Source organism: Symphalangus syndactylus, chromosome 8, assembly GCF_028878055.3.
Source record: "Symphalangus syndactylus isolate Jambi chromosome 8, NHGRI_mSymSyn1-v2.1_pri, whole genome shotgun sequence".
Taxonomy (NCBI): domain Eukaryota; kingdom Metazoa; phylum Chordata; class Mammalia; order Primates; family Hylobatidae; genus Symphalangus; species Symphalangus syndactylus.
Window position 1 is genome coordinate 11,831,496 of NC_072430.2, and position 19,862 is coordinate 11,851,357.

At 59.8% G+C, this 19,862-nt stretch overlaps 1 protein-coding gene across 9 annotated transcripts in view; it reads right to left on the bottom strand.

The window, feature by feature from the left end:
* Positions 1 to 19,862, bottom strand: part of PACS2 (phosphofurin acidic cluster sorting protein 2) — an 86,747-nt gene that overhangs the window by 5,599 nt on the left and 61,286 nt on the right. For 2 of the 9 annotated variants that reach the window (XM_055287945.2, XM_055287944.2), the window contains exons 9-22: positions 15,137 to 15,294; positions 12,354 to 12,444; positions 12,028 to 12,102; positions 11,312 to 11,454; positions 10,352 to 10,487; positions 9,828 to 9,932; positions 9,498 to 9,604; positions 8,896 to 9,050; positions 8,006 to 8,116; positions 7,458 to 7,566; positions 6,727 to 6,759; positions 2,538 to 2,580; positions 1,313 to 1,355; positions 799 to 934 (exon numbers count right to left, since the gene is read on the bottom strand). In XM_055287945.2, coding sequence (XP_055143920.1) covers positions 799 to 934; positions 1,313 to 1,355; positions 2,538 to 2,580; positions 6,727 to 6,759; positions 7,458 to 7,566; positions 8,006 to 8,116; positions 8,896 to 9,050; positions 9,498 to 9,604; positions 9,828 to 9,932; positions 10,352 to 10,487; positions 11,312 to 11,454; positions 12,028 to 12,102; positions 12,354 to 12,444; positions 15,137 to 15,294 — 1,445 coding nt within the window. Of the gene's footprint in view, positions 1 to 798; positions 935 to 1,312; positions 1,356 to 2,537; positions 2,581 to 6,726; positions 6,760 to 7,457; positions 7,567 to 8,005; positions 8,117 to 8,895; positions 9,051 to 9,497; positions 9,605 to 9,827; positions 9,933 to 10,339; positions 10,488 to 11,311; positions 11,455 to 12,027; positions 12,103 to 12,353; positions 12,445 to 15,136; positions 15,295 to 19,862 lie in introns of all 9 variants that reach the window. The other 7 variants (XM_063643791.1, XM_063643790.1, XM_055287947.1 and 4 more) reach the window with 4 other exon arrangements.

Genomic DNA, 19,862 nt, shown 5'->3' on the forward strand with positions numbered 1-19,862 from the left:
TGGGGACGTCACTGTCCCTGTGACAGGCCAGGAGGTGACAGCCAGCACCTGTGCCAACTTGCCAGCAGAAGAGGGCTGGGTGCTTGGAGCATGCTCTGTGGAGCTGTTCACATGCCTGGTCACCCCCAGAAGGGTCCTGCGTAAATTACAGGGACCCTGGCGACAGGAGGGCCTCGGCCTGGGAGGCCTGTCCACCCGCTCTCCAAGCTGCCCCCTGGAGTCTTGAGGGTTCATGTGAACCAGCTCCCTCAGACGCAGCCTTGAAGGAGCCGGCGGCTGGAAACACGGAGGCAGGGGGTCGGGGGGGTGTCTGCTGGTGTGAGCCCTGCACGCAGCACCAGCACCACGCCTGGCCTCAGGGCCCACACCCCCCATGACTTAGTTCCACTTGAGTGAGGTCTGCTCCGGAGAGACCCGGGCGGGCTAGCGAGGCCTCAGCACAGCTGTCAAAGCTGATCCCATGAGGACCGTCTAAAGACTCCCGTCTCTTACGCCTTCTGCCCTCAGCTTGTTTTTTAAAAGCCCCAACTGTGTACAGAGCTGAGACAGCCCGGCACTACGCCCACGTTTATTCAATGTGCAGGAGTTTCTGTCCCCCAGAGGTCCTGCCCCCAAACCCCAGATCTGCGGCAGGAGGTGGCCAGAGAGGACCCAGCCGTCCTGCCGAGCCCCTCCGCCTGCGTGGCTGACAGGCCAGATGCCCTGGGAGGTGGATGTGACGTGGGGGAGGATGACTGAATCAGGCGGCATATGGTGGGGCAGGCAAGTGAAACGTGCTGAGCCATGAGGCACCTTTACCTGGGGGAGGACAGGCCTCCGCTCACCGACGGGGAGGAGGGCGGGGTGGGTGAGGCCTCCTTGGCCGCAGGAGATGTGGACGGCGGGGTGGAGGAGAGCGCGCCAGAGCCCGAGGGGGCCGCGTCGTCCGAGTCGCCTTTGGGGAGGAGTCATAGGGCAGGCTGAGCCCACCTGCTGCTCTGCCCGGGTGCCACCAGGCCCTCTGGACCAGGATGTGGCCAGAGGCCAGGCAGCCCCTGGGGGTGGGCAGGGCGGGAGTCCCCAGTGGCCTGTGTGAGGCGGGAGGGTCTCGGATTCTCCTCGGTTTTTGGAAGACGACCCTGCCAGCCTTGACGTGGGGCTTCATGACAGCAGTCCCTGGAGGATGAACCCCCCACAGAGCAGAAGCACCACAGTGAGACTGGGACGGCTCTCAGGCCCTGAAGGGTTGGTCTGGCCTGCAGGACCAGAGTGACCGTGCTCCTGCAGCCCACCCACGGGCCACTCACAAAGCCTCAGGGTGGGATGAGGTTACCTGATGTGGCCGAGGATGGCTCCACAATTCCAACCTTCACAACCTAGAAAACAACAGGCGCTGGCTGGTGAAAGCCGTGCAGTTCAGCTAGCCCAGTGCCCTCCCCACCGTGGCCACCACTCCCATGATGCTGGAGCGGCCAGGGTGGTGCCAGGTCCCTCCTGCCCTTCTCTCTCCATCTATGGAGCAGAGCTGAGCTCAGAGCAGCCACATGGGGACAGACAGTGCTCAGGGTGTGTGGCCTCAGCAGGAGGGACTGCTCTCTCTAAAGGCGGCCCTCACGGCAGCTGCAAACTATGTGTCCAATAAGACCAGGATGCTGGTGAGAGGGACCCTGGTGGGCTGACGGGGATAGGCCCCGCGTGGCAGCCATAAGCCACAGGCAGCTATGTAGATCTACCGTGAGTCCCAGTGACACAACAGGGCCTTGGTTGCATGGGAAGGCCTGTGTGCCCGAGCACAGTGTACTGTCACCCGAGAAGGCTCCTTGGGCAGCCGCTGTTCAAGACAAACTCCACCCTCCCAGAGGGCCAGCCATTGCCTCAGAGCTCTCAGCAGACCCAACCACTGCACGGTGCATGAAAAGGCCTCTGTTCCACCAGTGGGGAAACCGAGGCCCAGAGACCCTTCCCCTGCCTGGGCAACCTGTCTGCCAGGCCCTGTGGGTCTGTCTCACAGCAGACACCTGGCGGGAGGGAGGCCACACAACAGGGCGAAAAGGTGGGCAGGAAACGGACTGTGGAGACCCAGGGCTGGCAGGGAGATGGCCTGGCTGGCAGAAGCAGCCCTAACCCTGGGCAGGGCAGGAACTGAAACCTACACACTGCAGGCTGCAGCCCAAGTGGGCATTGGGAAGCTCCCGGGGCCGTGGGCTCCTAGAGGACAGAGGCGCCCTCCCCAACTCGGGCAGGCAGTCTCTCCTCTCCTGAGACGCTGGGCCAAGCCTGCTGGGTGTTCCTGAGGCCTTGCCCCACCAACCTGTCTCTGCTTCCATTTATCAGCCCCCAAGGCAGAGCTGAGGGGAACTAACAACCTCTGGCCCCACACCCCACTCCAGCAGGGAAGGAAGCGAGCTTTGAGACAGGCCAGATGGGAAGGCAAATCCCCAGCTCATATCTGTGGGAAGGTTCTGGAATATATCAAGTCAATCCCCAAATGTTCTGACTATAAACGACAAGTTGGCAGGTGTGCAGTTTCCCATCACATACAGCTGGCCAGTACTCACCCCGACAAAGGGAATGAACTTTTGGGAGGACTCTTCGTCAGGGCTAAGAGCAAGGAAACAGACAGTTAAGCTCTCCTCAGGGCACAGCCCTGCCTGGTGGGCACAGCTCCCTCTTGGCCTGAGAACCTGGTGCAGCCCTGCCAGACAGCCCTGCCCCAGTCGGCCCTACCCCGTGTGTCCGGCCCCACCCATCCCCAACCACTGCCGGCCCTGGCCTGGCCCCCAGGACCAACGCTTGGGCCCCTGCTGACATGCTGGAAGGACAAAGGGGTCTCTGTGCACCCATGGTCAGGAGGACAGGCCAGAGGGCACAGCTCCACGGAGGGATTCACTCTGCCATCCTAGGTGCCCGACGCCCACGCAGCCAGCTCAGCCCTGTCCAGCTTGCATTTCCACTGCCCCACCAAGCTGGGCACCCCTGCTCCGCTGGGGTAAGGGCAGCTGCCGGTGCCCTGGGACTCCCGGGAAGAGCCTGGGCCCTCTCTGGTAATCAGCAGCACCAAAGCCAGGGTGGAGAAGTTTTCTCCAGACCATCTGGGTAACGTCCGTGCCCACAGGACAGGCCAGGCTTTGGCTGCAGTGGGCCTCCACGTTCTACCAGAACACCCCACGCACAGCCTGCAGGCAGGCCCAGCGCGCCCCAGGCCATGCCCCGCGTGAGCTGATGTGCTTGGCGGGCAGTGGAGGTTCTGTCTGGACTTGGCTCCATACAACATCTGGCAGATAACAGCAGCCTCTCCTGGAAGTCTGGTCACAGCCCGTCCACATGAAGATGCCAAGGGTGTGAGGAGAGGAGCTGCGGGGCCGCTGAGAGGACCCGTCTGTCTTCCCCTCCGATGTGTGCGGCTCAAGCAGGGCTGTCCTGTGGCCCAGCTCGCGCAGGCTCCTGCTGACTGTGCCCCACTGCAGCCTGGGCTTGGGCCCAGGGAGCTCTCCCACAAGACAAGGGGCCACATCTCCATCTGTGCCCCAGGAAAGATCCAGAGGGCAGGGCCTATCCTGAGTGGTGGGCTGGGTCTGGCTCCCCTCTTTCCTTCTCTCCCCTGGCTTCAGGGATCCCTGTGGCCTGCACGTAGGGACAGAAGTGCCTCCCAGCCCGGCTTCCTGAGCCAGACCGCATCAGCAACTGGTGCCATCTCTCTGGCCAGTTCCCTCAGCTGTTTCTTCCGTCTCGTTTCCCCAAACTGCAGAGTCTGATGTCAGCAAGTGGCTGTCTTACAGGTGGAGACTGTGCACACACATTGCGGAGGACCACCTGTTGCCCCGGAGCGCCGGGGGCAGGAAGAGAACGGCCAGGCCAGCAGGGTGCCCCTCAGGGACAGCCCTGCAGCAGGTGCAGAACGTGGCCTCGCCCAGTGGCCCCGGCCCTCCCTTGGGTTGCCGTCCAGCACAGGGTCATTCAGGGAGAATCCCAGGGGCTCAGGGGAGGATGCCACAGGCCCAGCCCGGCCGTCTGCCTGGAGCACCAGCTCCCAGGACCAGCAGCGCTGTCCAGTGCTCCTCACAAAGCGTGCCCACGAGTAAAACAGCCCCCGCCCGGCGGCCGGTGCAGAGCACACTCCCAGGAGGCAGCCTCTGCGGCTGGCCCCAGCAGGTGCCATCCCCGTCTTCGCAGCGCCAGTGTGAGGAGACGGCGGCTGGCAAGACCCACCCTCCCCGGACGCCAACCTGGACGGCTCCTGGCCCACCCTCTGCAGAAGACCTAGCAAATGCCTCTGGATGAAACCACCTACAGATTCCTCCCATCCCATTAAAGATGCCCCAGGCCTAGTTCCATTTCTAAGGAGAGGAGTTGAAAGCCAAACTTTCTCCTCTTCTTGTCCATTTCAAATAACATAAAGCGATGCAAATGCTGTGTTCAGGCCCGCCTCTGCCTCACGGTGGCCTCCTGGCCCCCAGCACCCTGGCCCTGTCCACAGCTGTCAGACAGGAGACAGGAGTGCCTGGACGTGGCCCTTGACATCCTACTGCCTTGTTGAGCAGACCGGTGTCTGGAAATCTCAGTGACATCCGTGTCCTCCCAGGCACGCGAAGGCACAGAAGACAGGTGGCGGCCGCTGGTCCCCAGGGCATGGATGGCCCCAATTCCCAGGGCCACCTGCCCTCTCCCTAGCCAGACCCCCCCACCGAGCCAGCCACAGCAGGGTGGCCTCCCATCCATGCTCTGCTCCGAGGCCCATGGGGCAGTGCGTGGCAGATGAAGGCCGAATGCAGGAGACGTCACGACACAGGGATGTTGCTGGAACTCTCAAAGCCAAGCTGCACCTCTGGGCCATGCAGACAGCACCCAGCCCTGGACATGGGCCAATATGACAGGGGTGACACCGGCTGGACGCTGAGACCCTCACCCTGACCCTGGAGGCACACACGTGTCTGTGGATGCAGTGTGGTCAGGAGTGTACGGAGCATGCCACCGTGGCATGGGGAGGCCCCGTGGGCACGGAGGCTGCAGATGCCCTGGGGGCCACTCCGCATGGCCCTGGGCAAGCTGCCAGATGCCTGAGCAGCCCTTTCCACTCATGCGCTGCACGGGCAGGTTGGGGCTCGCGGCCGCTCTCCAGGCCTGGCCTGCCCTCATAGAAGGAGTGCCATTCTGGGCACAGGAGGGCGGGCCAGCAGGGGTCACCTCACGAGGGACTCTCGCAGGGGAGCCTGGCTGGACAGGGCTCTGCACGGGTCCCCTGCCGCAAGGGCTGTGCCACCGCCTGCCCTCTCTCAGCCTCTTGACTGACCCTCCTCTGGGTAGACAGAGCAGGTAAGACACTCATGGCCTTTGCTGGGTTCCCTCCAGGACCCCAGGCAGCCAGTGTCACCCCTGTAATGCGGAGGCAGCCGGCGTCACCCCTGTAACGCGGAGGCAGCCAGCATCACCCCTGTAACGCGGAGGCAGGGGCAGGAGGCGCAGGGTGGGAGTGGGTGTAAGGCCCTGGCTTGCTGCTCGGAAGAGCTGACCTGGGAGAGACAAGAAGCTGTGTCCACAGCCTGCGGCAGCCCGGGCAGCCAGAGCATGCTACAGGCTCCTCGTGCCACAGCCAGGGGGCAAGGGCGCAGGCCGCCGGGGGTCAGCAGGGGAGGCCCCCACGGCTGGTCTTTCACCTTCGAAGGCTTGTTTAGCAGGACAAGACATAGGATGTTCAGCCCCCTTCCTGTGTCTTCCCTGCACCCAGCCCTGCGGCTGTGGGTGGTCCCAGGCCTGCAGTGTTTCCAGCAAGGGGGCCCCAGGGACCCAACTACCCTACTGAGGGCAGGGGGTGGGGGTGGGTTTCCTAGGACAGCAAATGACCTCACACAGGGCAGAAGACACGGGGTAGAGAATGAGCCCCACAGGAGGACCAGCAGGGCCCCCCACCCGGCAGCAGGACGCACCTGGCTGAGGAAAAGGGGTGGTTGTGTCTGAAAGGGCAGCTTTGGGGGTGCCTGGGACTTGGCTCTAAACATGAAAGGTTTTAGGGGGTGGAGCTGCCTCGGAATGAAAGCTCTTTACCCCCATTTGGAAGTCTTGGTAGTTTGGCCCTGCCTCCAGGTAAGCCACAACATGCTAGAAACCCCTCTCTGCCGGCCCCAGGTGTTCGAGGGAGCCCTGGGAGCCAGGCTCTGCAGTGTGTAGGCAACCCAGGGCACAGCCGCTGACTGCCATGTCACCGGGCCAGCTCCTTAACTACCTGCTTGGGTGTCCCCATGTGTAGGGCGTGCACCCGTGCCCCTGCTAGGCTGCTGCCAGGTTAACAAACGTGAAGGGCCTGGGGCACAGCCTGGCCCAAGTGACCCTGGTGTCCACACCAGCCACTCGCTCCTGGTTTAAAATGAGGAGGAGCCACTTCTTAAATCAAAACCCAGGGTCAAAACAGAGGGGAGGAAAGGCCGGCCTGGCCGACCTGCAGGCTTCAGGGCTCTGGGGTGGAGTCCCAGCACACGGGCCTGGCCCGGGGACAGGAGGGCCCATCTGCTGCTCCCCTGACTCAGTGTGAGAGATCGGATGGAGGAAAAGGGTCCACGTCAGCACACAGTGACTCCGGCTGGGGCCACCTCCCCTCTCCCGTATGGGCTCTCAGCCTGCAGCTGGTGGCCCTCAGGTCCTGACTCCCAGCCCAGAGAGAGGACAGCAGGTGACCTAGACAGTGACTGCTAAACAAGCCTAAAGACCAGCCTGGGGACAGACAGGGTGGGAGGCAGACCCAGAGAGCCGTACCTTAGGGTAAAGTCAAAATGAAAATGCTTTTTCCTTTTCAGAAAGCCACCAAAAGAGAAAACAGACAGGTTACGACGCCCTCAGGAGCCCTCGAGGGACTGCCGAGGGCTCTCAGTGGCTCCCGCCTCACTGGGGCTCCTGTGTGGGAGAGCCCGTGAGTGCTGGCTCTGCGCCTTGCGCTCGGCTCTCTCCCCTGTAGTCTAGGGAAGGTGTGGGACAGCTGGAGCCGGGTGTGCAGGGAGGAGGCGCCGGGCGGGACAGACAGGTCTCCGCAGGGTTTTCGGCCCGGGGCTCCTGAGCACTGTCCTGCTCTGGGCAGGTGAGGACACGAGCTGATCACTCACCCACAGGGCCCGAGGCCCAGGGACTCCTCGGTTCCCCAGCCTGGGAAACCCAGGCTGTGGAAGGAACAGGTGCCCAGACTGGAGGGGCTGGGCCACTGCCACCCTGGCCCCATGACAGCTGTCCATCCTGTCAACTTCTCATCACGTGGGGTTTCAACATGCACAGAAACAGGTGCGGCAATGGCACTTACTATGAGGGACCTGGGGCGCGGGGAAGCACCTGCTGTCAGGGAGGCCCAGAGCTGCCCGGCTGGCCCAGGCTCTGGTCTAAGCCCGGTGCAGGGCTCTGCGGCCCACCAGGCTGAGCCCAGCAGCGGGTGGGGAGGCCCACGGAGGGTTGGTGGCTGGCGGCAGCCTGTGGTATGGTGCCCGGGCCCACCGCGTTACCTCTTCTGCTTGTAGGTCAGCATGGCCTCTGCGATGGGGAGCTGGTGGGCACAGTTGGCCCCTGCGATGTACTGCGTGATGCGTGACACAATGTCCGGCGTGTCCTGTACTGCAGGGGGAGGAGGCAGTGGGGGCTTAGGCTGGCGCACAGTGGGGGATTAGGCTGGTGCCAGGTAGGGTTCCAGGCGGGGCTGAGCTGGGCCTCCCCGGTGCCCCGCCCAGGCCTCCCACACCCCAAAGTGCGGCAGGGCTCGCTGGTTGCAGCTGAGGGAACCCTGGTGCTCTACTCTCGAGGCGCTACCAGGCCAAGTGTGGGAAGACCTGAAGGGCTGTGCCCGCCACTTCCCAGACAGGCCCCACGGCTTCCAACATTCCGAGGCTCAGGGGAATAGGAGGCGTCCTGGCCAAGGCCCCAGTGGGCCCTGTCCATGGCCTCTTCCCTGAGGCTGAGCCTGAGCAGGTGTGGGGCCTCCTGGGCATGGCACGTGGGGAGACCAGGGCCCCTTCCTCCCACGGTGGCGTGGGCTGTGGACGCGCCCGGGCCTCACCTGCACTCTGGGCCTCCAGCTTATTGAACAGGTCTCTCCAGGCCAGGTCCTGGAAGAAGTTGTTGTAGCGGTAGTCCACGGAGCCTAGGTACCTGGCCACGGGGTGGGAGCCTGCATGCCAGGGGTGGGGCTGGTGTCACCACGGGGGACTCGGAGCTGCAAGGCTCCCACCGCAGTACAAAAGCTGGGCCACCTGACCCCAGGCCTGTGCTGCTGCCTTCCAGACAAGCCCGCTTTCCTGCCACCGAAAGAGAAAGCCACCACTGCCCCTCCCTGGTGGATGCCTGTGGCCCCGCTGAAGGAGCTCCAGCCCTGAGCTGGGGTCCCAGAGCCCTGAGTGCCACTGAGGAAGGCCCAGCAGGGCACATATGACCGTGCAGAGGCCTCGGCTGGCTCAGGGCTCTGACGTTGGCATCGTGAGGGCCACACGGGGGAGGTGCCACCTCCAGGCCTTGCTGCTGGTCAACAGATTAAGGCTGGATGGGTCTGTTTCATGGTAAGACACATTGTACGGACCTAAAGAAGTAATGGAGTTCGACGACACAGGACCTGGATGATTTAAGAGAATTAATAATGAGCCCTGCTTTGCACTCCTGACTTTGGAAATCGAAACTGGCATAGAGTTATCACAGTGACTGATGGAGGAGACACCCAGCTCAGGCCCCTTCAGAGGGCGATGGCTTTATCTTGACCCAAATGGCTGTTTTAGGGCAATCGAGTTATCTTGCATATAATTAAAATTAAAGTGTTACTGTATCAAACAAACATTTAAAAACAACAAATGTGTAGCAAGCAGGGACACCACACCATGCCACACCACGCCACGCCACACCACGCCACACTGCCCGTGGCGTCTGTGCCCAGGCCCAGGTGGACGGCGCGGTGCTCACCCAGCGGGATGACCAGGAAGCGCATGTAGCCGAGCCAGTCGGGTGTCTTGTGGGACAGCTGCTCCACGAAGAGCCGCAGGATGGCGCTGAGGTAATGCTGCGCTCCCGCCACGGCGATCTTCACGGGGGTCGGGGGCTGGGAATTGCAGTTGCAGCTGCAATCCAGAGGCAGGTGGGACGGAGAGGGGACAGACGCCTCAGGGGAGCCGTCCTCCGTCCAAGGATGCCAGTGTGAGCCCAGGGGGCTCCGTGCCTGTGGCCACTCATGCCACAACTGCCCTGGAGCTGCCCAAACCCAGGACCCCCACATGCCTAAACGTGCCCAGGCTGAGGGGCCACACAGTCATGGCCTCAGCCCAGGCTTCCAAGGACGGGCCAGGAGGCCACCACTCCAGTGTGGCAGGACACCCGCCAGGCTGCTGCTCCCGCCCACAACTGAGGGGAGGCCAGGCTGCGAGGAGCGCATGGGTCAGCCTCTGTGGACACCAGTCACAGCCCCAGGTGCAGGACGCACCCAGCCCCGGAGCAATGGGCAGAGAGGCGGGGGTGCAGGGACCACGAGGGGTACTTGGGTGGCGAGTACAGGGTGGAGCCCAACTCACTATCTCTGTATCCGCGAGACGATGGTGCTGAAGGCCGCCTGGACGTCCGCAGGAGAGCACGTGCACACCACAGGGAGCGTGTGCCTCTGCAGGACGTCGGAGAGGAACTGGCAGAAGACAGGCAGACGCTGACTTCGGCACAGCCGCCCAGGCCACCCCCAGCACCTGACCCTCACCAAAGCTCTCAGGGGCTCCAGAGACCCCAGGCACGTCCAGGCAAACCACAGCCAGCAGCTCTAGCACCCGCTGTGCCGGGTGGGGGCAGGTTCAGGAGCCCACTTTCCTCTGTCCTACACCCTGACCCTCCACTCCAAGAGACTGCACCTCTACCTGCCCCTGCCAGTCCGAGGTGTTGACGAGGATGATGTTTTCGGGAAGCTGGTCGTCGGAGATGAGGATGTGGTTGAGCTGGTCATACACGGTCTTCCTGGGGATCTGGAGGCACAGAGCCCTGTCCACACCCAGAAGAGAAGCACAGCGCCCATCCCCACCACCCCAGCCCTGGTGCCTGCAGTGCCTCTGCTCCCTCTGCAGCCACAGAGGCTCAGTGGCAGGAAGAGAGCTGGCCAGCTTGGAGACCACCCCTGGGCTAAATTGGCCAAGCAATGAGGCTGCCCTGGACCAGGGAGGGCAGCAGAAGGACTAGAACTTGCCCTGGGGTCCACATGGCCTTCCTGACAAACCTGCCTGCCCTGCTGTGTAGCAGGAGCCCTCCAAAGCCCAGGCATGCTCTGTGGCCCAGCACCCTTGGCCCTCTGCACTTCTCTTTTTGCCCTGCCCTGGTTGGTGCCAGGGTGACCACGAGCCCTGCCTCCTGGGCGTGCCACGCCCTCCACCCCCACCTGGACCTGCACCTGTAGCTGGCTCCGGGCGTCCGGGCAGCGCTCGTTGTCCAGGCTGTTGGCCCGCTCATTCTGGGGCCGTGCTGCCTGCCGCTCCTTCAAGGACGTGCTCCGGCCCCGTCGGCCAGCCTGCTTCCCCTCGGACCTACTGGGAACCAGGACAGGCTAAGTGGCTGTGGCAGCAGGAACAGGAACAGGGGCAGGGCAGGGGCAGGGGCAGGGGCAGGCCTGCAGTGGCCTACACATTGTGGTGGGGACAGGGAAGGGTGAGCACAGGGCCGACTGATGGGCAGTGGGAACACGGGCTGCACAGAGAGGCCACCAGCCCTGGGGGGCCACAGGAGCAGCTGAGTACAAGTGAGGCCGTGCCTCCGATGGGACCCCACGCGGCTCTGCCTGTGAGACTTCGAGCCAGGCCAGGAGGCTTGGAGCCACCGTGAGGACTGAGCTCACCCTCCCTGCCCGGGCCAAGAGCTGGGCAGAGCCAGGTGCAGGCCAGTACAGGGCACTGAGACTGCCAGGGCGACCTGGCTCCAGAGCGCGGACACAGGCACCTGGGTGCCGCCACAAGGTAAAAACCAGTGCCCAGACTCGTTGCTTTGGAAAAAGTCCCAAATATCACAGAAACATGAAATTGAGATCCTGGAAGAATCAAGCTGGTGGATGTGTGTCTTTTGGCTGAGGCAGGGGCTACTCAGGGGGCTGTGGGGGCACCTGCAGGAGGGCAGACATGCCTGACCCTGCCCTCAAACAGGTAGGGTGGAATCTGGGTCTGCAGGCTTGACACCCAATGCTGGGGCAGGGGGTTTGCTTCTCCTTTTTAAGAAGAGGGACGAGGCCCTGAATCTGCTGTCTACACCCGAGGTAGCTCATCAGGCTGGACTGACATGCACCCACCCCGATTGATGCCCCTGACGGCCCCTCCCCCGACAGGTACATCACCGACCCGCCCCGCCGTGCAGCCCCCATCACCTGGTAGAGGGGATGACAAGGGACTCTGTCTTGGTGATCCTCCCGCTGGGCGGCAGCCTCTCCGTGAACACATCCAGGGTGGAGGCCTCAGCCTCGGGGCTGTCCTCAGGCTGTCCAGGCTGCTCCCTCGGGCCTGGCACACCCTGCTGAGCAGAGACGGGCCTGGAGCTTCCGTGGAAAGCACACCCGTGCTGCAGCCTCTCCAGCCCCGTGGCCTCTGGCTCAGGTGAGGGTTTAGGCCTCTCTAGGCTGTGGCTCCTACATGTGGACCCAGCCATTTGCTGACCAGGGAGCCTAGCTGAGCTAAGTTCCAACCACAGGGCTCCCATCCAGGCCATGCAGGGTGACCAGCACCCAACCTCCCAGGACCTGACTTGCCCTGGGCCTAGGACCCCTAACTGAGGAGACCCCATGCAACGCAGCAGGGGGGAACCAGGCATTCCTGGGTGCCATCCACCTGAGGGTGGGGTGAGTCCAGGTGCCCTGACCCTGAGGGTGGGGTGAGTCCAGGCGCCCTGACCCTGAGGGTGGAGTGGATTTTGGGATACTCTGACCATCTGGTGGCCTGGCCACCCCTGAGGGCTGACCCCACCTCTGCATACCAGGTGTGACATGAGGACCTACATGTGGGCCCCGCCCCTCCGGGTCAGACCCTTAAAGGCAGCATTGGTGTGCCTGGTGTGTGGAACGGGTGGGTGCGGCCCCAGCCTGCTTACAAGGGCCACCGTGTCAGAGACACTGTCGCTCGGCTGCCTGCCTCCCAGGGACCGCGTCTTCTCGGGAGCGTCGGCCTGTGGGGGAGGAGATGGGAATCAGCTTGTGCTCAACTGCAGGTGCCAAGGCACTGACTTCTGGGCTGGGAATGCTGGGACTCCGGGGAGGCTCGGGGCCCCTGTGTGGAAGTGTGCTGGACGGTGGGTGCAGAGTGGCTCCAGGACAGCTGGACAGGGCCCTGGGCCCAGGACATGCTGGGAGATTTGGGCCACACCACAGCCCAGTCAGACCACGGTCTGCTCTAGGAGATCAGTGCGGCCCCACTCACCGGGCTCGGGGGCTCCTTGTGGCTGCGGGCGCTGTGGATGCTCCCAATCTCCGTCTGCGAGCTCGAGTGCGACAGGCCTTCAAAGTACGGCCTGGCTCAGGGAACAGGGGTGGGGGACACGTTAATCTCCAGGACCCTTCTTGCACTGAAAGCGCAGTTCTCCCACCACACCTGGAGGGACAGACTGCAGAATCCAACGGCAGAGCAGAGCTGGGTTCAGAGAAGAGCCCGTGTCAGCGCACACCCCGCTCGTGCCAACTGCAGCACAGGGCACAGAACGATTCTGGAGCTGGCAACACTAAGCGCCGGGCCGACCTGGCTGCCCCGTCCTGGTTCTTCCACCCGCCCTGACATCAGCTGCAGGAAACACACATCCCTGAAACTCGCGGCCTTAGCTCCAGGCAAGGCTGCCGCAAACACGAAGGGGGTCTGGAGAGAGCTCCACTGGCCAGTCCCGTTGGAGGGCGGCCCTGGGATCTGCAGCCAGCCTGCAGCAAACAGGCGAACATGCTCGACAAAACAGCAAGGGCACATCCGATGAAGCAGGCCCTTCTGGACCCACCAGGCAGATCAGACCACCCAGGCCTATCCAGGTCCTTCCAAACCATCCAGGCAGATCCAGACTATCCAGGCCTTTCCGGACCATCCAGGCCCTTCCCGACCGTCCAGGCAGATCCAGACCATCCATGCCTTTCCGGACCACCCAGGCCCTCCCTGACCGTCCAGGCCTATCCAGACTATCCAGGCCTTTCTGGACCACCCAGGCCCTTCCCGACCGTCCAGGCAGATCCAGACCATCCATGCCTTTCCGGACCACCCAGGCCCTTCCTGACCATCCAGGCAGATCCAGACCATCCATGCCTTTCCGGACCACCCAGGCCCTCCCTGACCGTCCAGGCCTATCCAGACTATCCAGGCCTTTCTGGACCACCCAGGCTGATCCAGGCCACCCATGCCTTACCGGACCACCCATACCTTTCTGGACCACCCACGCCTTTCCAGACCAACCAGGCCCTTGCAGACTATCTGGCTGATCCAGGCCATCCAGGCCGAATGTCTCATCCCTGGTTGATATAATATGTATGAAGAAAAAGGAGGAAGGGAGACCTACAGATTCAATGAGACTTAAAAGACCTTTCAAGTGAAAAAATGTGACAGGAGGCCAGGTGCACTGGCTCACACCTGTAGTGCCAGCACTTTGGGTGGCCAAGGCTGCAGTGAGCCGTGATTGCACAACTACACTCTAGCCTGGGTGACAGAGCAAGGCCTTGTCTCAAAAAACAAACAACTCCCCTGCCCCCAAAAAACAGACAGGACTTAGCAGTGTCTGGTGCTCCACCCTGGGTGACAAAGCCACATGGAAACTTGCTGCTGTGTGTGCCCATTCAAGATCATAGCCCCGAGACGCACACGCCTCTCCCCAAACTATGGCCAGGGCTCTGCAGATAGAGCCAACGCTGCGGAATTGAAGATGGGAGAGGATCTGGGCCACATAGATGTCTCCTATGGAATCACGTGAGCCGTTAAAGACAGAGAACTTTCTCCAGCTGAAGGCAGAAGAGATGAGGCAGGAAGGCCAGGGAGACCCAAAGTGTGAGGGGGACTTGCCTGGGCCTTGCTGGTTCCGAAGGTGGAGGAGGGACCCTGGGCCAAGGTACGAGGACAGTTGCCAGAGGGCAAGAACGACCACCGGCCACCAGGCGGCAGGGCAGCCAGACCCCTGTCCTGCAGCCACACGGCACCGAACTCCACCAACCACCATGCTGGGCCTGCACTGCGTGACCTCACGGCCCCAGTCAGGGCAGCCACCAATACCTCCACCCGAGCCCAGTGAGACCCTGGCCAAGAATGAGGCCACAGCCTCGGGATGGCAACCTCTGGAAGAGGAGGAACAGAGGCTGTTTTTGGTGGCCACATCCGCGGTCACCTGCTATGGTGGCAACTGAAGCAGCAGCAAGTTGGGCTGGGGCTGCCGGGCCGGGGCAGGTGAGGTGGGAGGCTGCTGCGTGGCTGCAGGGCTAACTGGGGCCACGCCTCCAACATGCAGCAAGGCCACCTTCTTCGTGTTGTTTAGGTTAAAAAAGCGTAAGAGCAAAAGGTCTACCAAGCTTCCTGACTCTGACTGGCATCTCTGGCTCCTCAGCAGCTGCCCAGAGCCTGGTACCTGCCTTCTGCCTGGTGTGCTTGTCTTCCTGCCCCTGGCTGACCCAGGCCTCCACACCCAGACCCATGTGCAGAGCTGCCTGTCCTGCATCCTCTCCTCCTGCCCAGGCCAGGCCCCCCCCAGCCAGTCCCTCCTCCCACCCAGCCACAGAGACACCTGCCCTCCCTCCCCACCTGCCTCTGCCTCCTCCTTTTCAGGGAGGGGCACCCAGCATGGGAGATCTACTCCCCACCTGAGTGGACGGAGGTCCTCTGCAGTTCCCAGGGCATCCCCCAGAGATGGATCCCCTACAACGGGGTGCCACACCCAGCCCAGCCAGCACCCCTGGAGGGACCCCTCTCAGCACTCCCGGCAGCACCCCCTGCCGGGAGACCCCTCTCAGTCCTCCCCAGCCCAGAGCTTGCACCCCCTGGCCTATGAAAAGAGAGCTGCCTGGCTCAGTGCAGCCGTAGCCTGGGCCTGCCAGGCAGCCACACACCTCTCCTTCCAGCCACCAGAGCCTTCCCAGGCTTCGAGGCAGCTGGTCCTGCCCCCCCCTCTCCAGGGCTGGACATGGGTCTGCCAGGGTGGCCGGGGCATCTGAAATGGCTGTCCCTCCCCCCCGCCCCGTAGGGCTCACCGCAGCTTCGGCTTGGGGGTGCTGAGGACGCTGTCGTCATCCTCCATGTCAGGGCCACTGTCGCTGGGGTGCTCAATGTCCAGGGTGTCATACAGGAGGTCCAGGTCCTCCTCTGCCTCGGGGATGTGCTCCGCAGGGTCCTGCTCCGAGTCCAGGACCTGCATGGGTGCCAGGCAAGCGTGAGTTCCCTGCAGTGGCCCATGCTGCCCCACTGGGGGCGCCCGAGACCCCAGAGTCTGCAGGAGGAATAGGTGGCGGGCGCCCAGCCACCAAACCCCTCCGCTCAGCACAGCTGTAGTCCAGCTTCTGTCTTGGAGCTCGGGGTGATCACCGAGGACCCCCAGTCCCCAGGTACCGGTGTGTGTGGCACTCCTCCACCTCACCTGGGCTGGTACAGTCATCCGGGCCGCCAGGGTGCATGGACGGCCTGGGTGCAGGCAGGTGAGCTCTGACGGGTGTGGGCCACTGTGCAGCCACCACCAAAACCAAGATACAAAGTGCTCCCCACACCCAGGAGGCTCCCCTTTGCCCTCCTCTAGTGCGTCCCCTCCCTCAGCACCAGGCCCTGCGGATCCCACTCTGTCCCTGTACATTCTGCCCTTTCCCGAGTGCTACCCAAGAGGGATCACGTGGCCTGCAGCTCTCGGTGGCGGGGAGAGGAGGGCGTCATCCACCCAGTGTGGCATACTTCATGTTCCTCTGTGTCCCCACCCAAGTCTCACCTTGAATTGTAATCCCCATAAGCCCCACGTGCCAAGGGCGGGACGGGGGGGTCACTGGATGCTAGGGGTGGTTTCCCCCACGCTGTTCTCATGATAATGAGCCCATCTTACGAGACCTGATGGTTTTATAAGCATCTTGTATTTCCCCTGCTGGCACCCACTCCGAGCTGCTGCCCCATAAAGAAGGTGCCTGCTTCACCTTCTGCCACGATTGGAAGCTTCCTGAGGCCTCCCCAGCCATGCTGAATTGTGAGTCAACTCAATCTCTTTCCTTTATTCACTTCCTCTGATGGTTCTGCAGTGCGCCACTGAGTGGATGGACCCAGTCTAACAGATCACCAGCTGACGGGCGTTAAGACCATCACAGATGAAGCTACTGTGAACGTCTGAGTGGGTCCATGCATGTGTGTGTTCACCTCCCTGAAGTCAACACTGAAGAATGGGGGTGCTGGGTGTCTGGCAACTGCTTCCCGTGGCTGCCACACCACCTTACATTCCCCCAGCAGGGTGTGGGTTCCTGCTGTTACACCTCACCCTGCTGTATTCCATTTGTTCCTGCTATCCTAGGGGGGACCAAGTAGTGTCTCATTGTGGTTTGGTTTACATTTCCCTAATGACCAGTGATGATGATCACGGTGATCATGTACTTATTGGCTACTTGTGTGTCTTTGAAGAAATCTATTTAGAAAGATCCCTATCCTTTTTTTTTTTTTGAGATGGAGTCTCGCACTGTCTGTCGCCCAGGCTGGAGTGCAGTGGTGCGATCTCGGCTCACTGCAAGCTCCACCTCCCAGGTTCACGCCATTCTCCTGCCTCAGCCTCCTGAGTAGCTGGGACTACAGGCGCCCACCACCACGCCTGGCTAATTTTTTGTATTTTTAGTAGAGATGGGGTTTCACTGTGTTAGCCAGGATGGTCTCGATCTCTTGACCTTGTGATCCACCTGCCTCAGCCTCCCAAAGTTCTGGTATTACAGGTGTGAGCCACCACACCCGGCCCCCTGCCCATTTTTTAATTGGACAATTCACTGTTCTTTGTCTTTGAGAAAGGGTCTTGCTTTGTTGCCCAGGCTAGAGTGCAGTGGCACAATCATAGTTCACTGCAGCCTCGACCTCCTGGGCTCAAGTGATCCTCCCACATCAGGCCCCAAAGTGCTGGGATTACAGGTGTGAGCCACTGTGCCTGATTCTGACAAGTGATAATCACTTTATTAAAATAGTTGGCTTAAGCATCTGCAACGGTGATATCAACCACTGCTCTCAGCTCAATTCCAACGGAGCAATCAGCCTCACACCCCAGGACGGGCCAGGCAGGTCCACGAGCTGCTTATGGATTCTCATCTGGAAGTGATCCTGTGTCTGAGAAACTTCACCACAAGGTGTTTTTCTCTTAGTGATTCTCAAAGACTTGGCAGGCATCAGAACTGGTTCTTTCGCTTTGAGATTCTTTTTCTCCGTGCCCCTCATAAGCCAGCACATACCTCCAGGGATTTTACACTGCAGCTGGTCAGGGTAATTTTAATTCAAGGAATCACCCCCCCAGGCTCCAGGGGTGTCTTCCCGGTGTCTTTAGAAGCCGTGGCTGCGAGGCGGCTTCCTGGTCGACTTCTCAGCACAAGTGGACAGCAGCAAGTCAGGGCAGGAGAGGGCGGGTCCCAGTTCCGTGGCACCTGAGGCTGCATCATTCTCAAAGCAATGGACAATTCAGCTTTTAACTAGATGTTTGTGTCTTTATTTTTCAGTTATAAGCATTCTTTATGTGTTCTGGATTCAAGCCCCTTATCACATATATGATTTGCAAAAAACATGCTTCTGTTCTACTGTTTGGCTTTCTTGATGGCACTGTTTGGAGCACAAAACTGTAAAATGTTGCTGTGGTCCAGAAAAACTGACCTTTCGTCGCTTGTGCTTTTGGTGTCATATCTAAGAAACCCCTGCCTAACCCAAGGTCATAAGATTCGTAAGACTGGCCCATTTTCTTCTAGGAGCTTTATAATCTTAGCTCACAGATGGGGATATTTGATCCATTTCAAGTTTTTTGTTTGTTTGTTTGTTTTGAGACAGTCTCTCACTGTGTGGCCCAGGCTGGAGTGCAATGATGCGATCTTGGCTCACTGCAACCTCTGCCTCCCAGGTTCAAGTGTTTCTCCCACTTCAGCCTCCCAGGTAGCTGGGACTACAGGCACCCGCCACGATGCCTGGCTAATTGTTTTTGTATTTTTAGTAGAGACGGGATTTCACCATGTTGGCCAGGCTGGTTTTGAACTCCTGACCTCAAGTGATCCACCTGCCTCGGCCACCCAAAGTGCTGGGATTACAGGCGTGAGCCACCGTACCCAGCTGATCCATTTAGCTAATTCTTGAATATGGTGTGAGGTAGGGGTCCAAATTCCTTTTTTTTTTTTGAGACAGGGTCTCACTCTGGTTGCCCAGGCTGGAGTGCAATGGCATTCTCTCAGCTCACTGCAGCTTCCACCTCCTGGGCTCAGGTGATTCTCCCACCTTAGCCTTCCAAGTAGCTGGGATTACAGGCACATACCACCATGCCTGGCCAATTTTTTGTATTTTTAGTAGAGACAGGATTTCGCTATGTGGACTTATGCAATCTGCCTGCCTCAGCCTCCCAGAGTGCTGGGGTTACAGGCACGAGCCACCACAGCTGGCTGTAATTCCTTCTTTTGCATGTGGATATCCAGTGGTCCTAGCACCTTTGTTGAAGACTATTCTTCCCCCATGCATATCTTGACATCCTTGTTGACCATCACTTGCCCATAAATGGAAGGGTTCACTTCTGGACTATCACCTCCATTCCGCTCATCTCCATGCCTGTCCCTGGGCCAGCCCCACATGGTCTGGATTACTACTGTGGTTTTGTAGTACATTTTGAAATTGGGAAGTATAAATCTTCTTTCTTCAAGACTGTTCTGTCTGCCCTGAGTCCCTGGCATTTACCCATAAATTTTAGCTGGTCAATTTCTACAAAAACACAGTTGGGAATCTGATAGGCACTTGATTTTGTTGAATTTGAATTTGTTGAATTTGTACATCAATTTAGGGAGTATTGCCACCTTAACAAGACTAAGTTTTCCATTTCGTGAACATATGACATCCTTCCACTTATTTATATCTTCTTTCTTTAAAAAATGTTTCATAGTTTCCTGTAAGAGTCGTACTCATTTTAAAAATCAGGTTGCTTTTCTTACTGGGTTTTGAGAGTTTTTAATATATCTATTGGATACAAATCTTTACCAGGTATGTTATTTGCAAATATTTTCTGTCAACCTGTGGCTTATCTTTTCTTTTTTTTTTTTTGAGACGGAGTCTCACTCTGTCGCCCAGGCTGGAGTGCAGTGGCCCCATCTCGGCTCACTGCAAGCTCTGCCTCCTGGTTTCACGTCATTCTCCTGTCTCTGCCTCCCGAGTAGCTGGGACTACAGTTGCCTGCCACCACGCCCGGCTAATTTTTTTGTATTTTTAGTAGACCATGTTAGCCAGGATGGTCTCGATCTCCTGACTTCGTGCCACCTCAGCCTCCCAAAGTGCTGGGATTACAGGCGTGAGCCACCGCGCCCGGCTATCTTTTCATTCTTTTAACAGTATCTTTCAGAAAGCAAATTTCTACTTTTTAAATTGTGTTAAATATATATAAAACATAATGTTTACCATTTTATCTATTTTTAGGTGTATAGTTCAGTGGCATTAGTGCAGGACTTAAGTTCATATTTTTTAAGGCTTAGAATTTATGTAATTTAAATTTTAGGCTTTTACATTTAGGAATACGATCCAGTCAAGCTGAATTCTGCACTGGTGTGCATTGTCAAGCCTCGGTTTTTTTGTGAAAAGATATTTTCTCCAATGAACTTGGCCCCCTTGTTGGAAATCAACTGACTATCCAGGTGTGCCACCTTTTACAATGAAAAATACAGAAGGCAGCCCTCAGCGGACGCTTTCGCTGTGAGCTGAAGCTGAGGGCTGTAAGGAACAGACTTCACTCTGGTTCCCCCT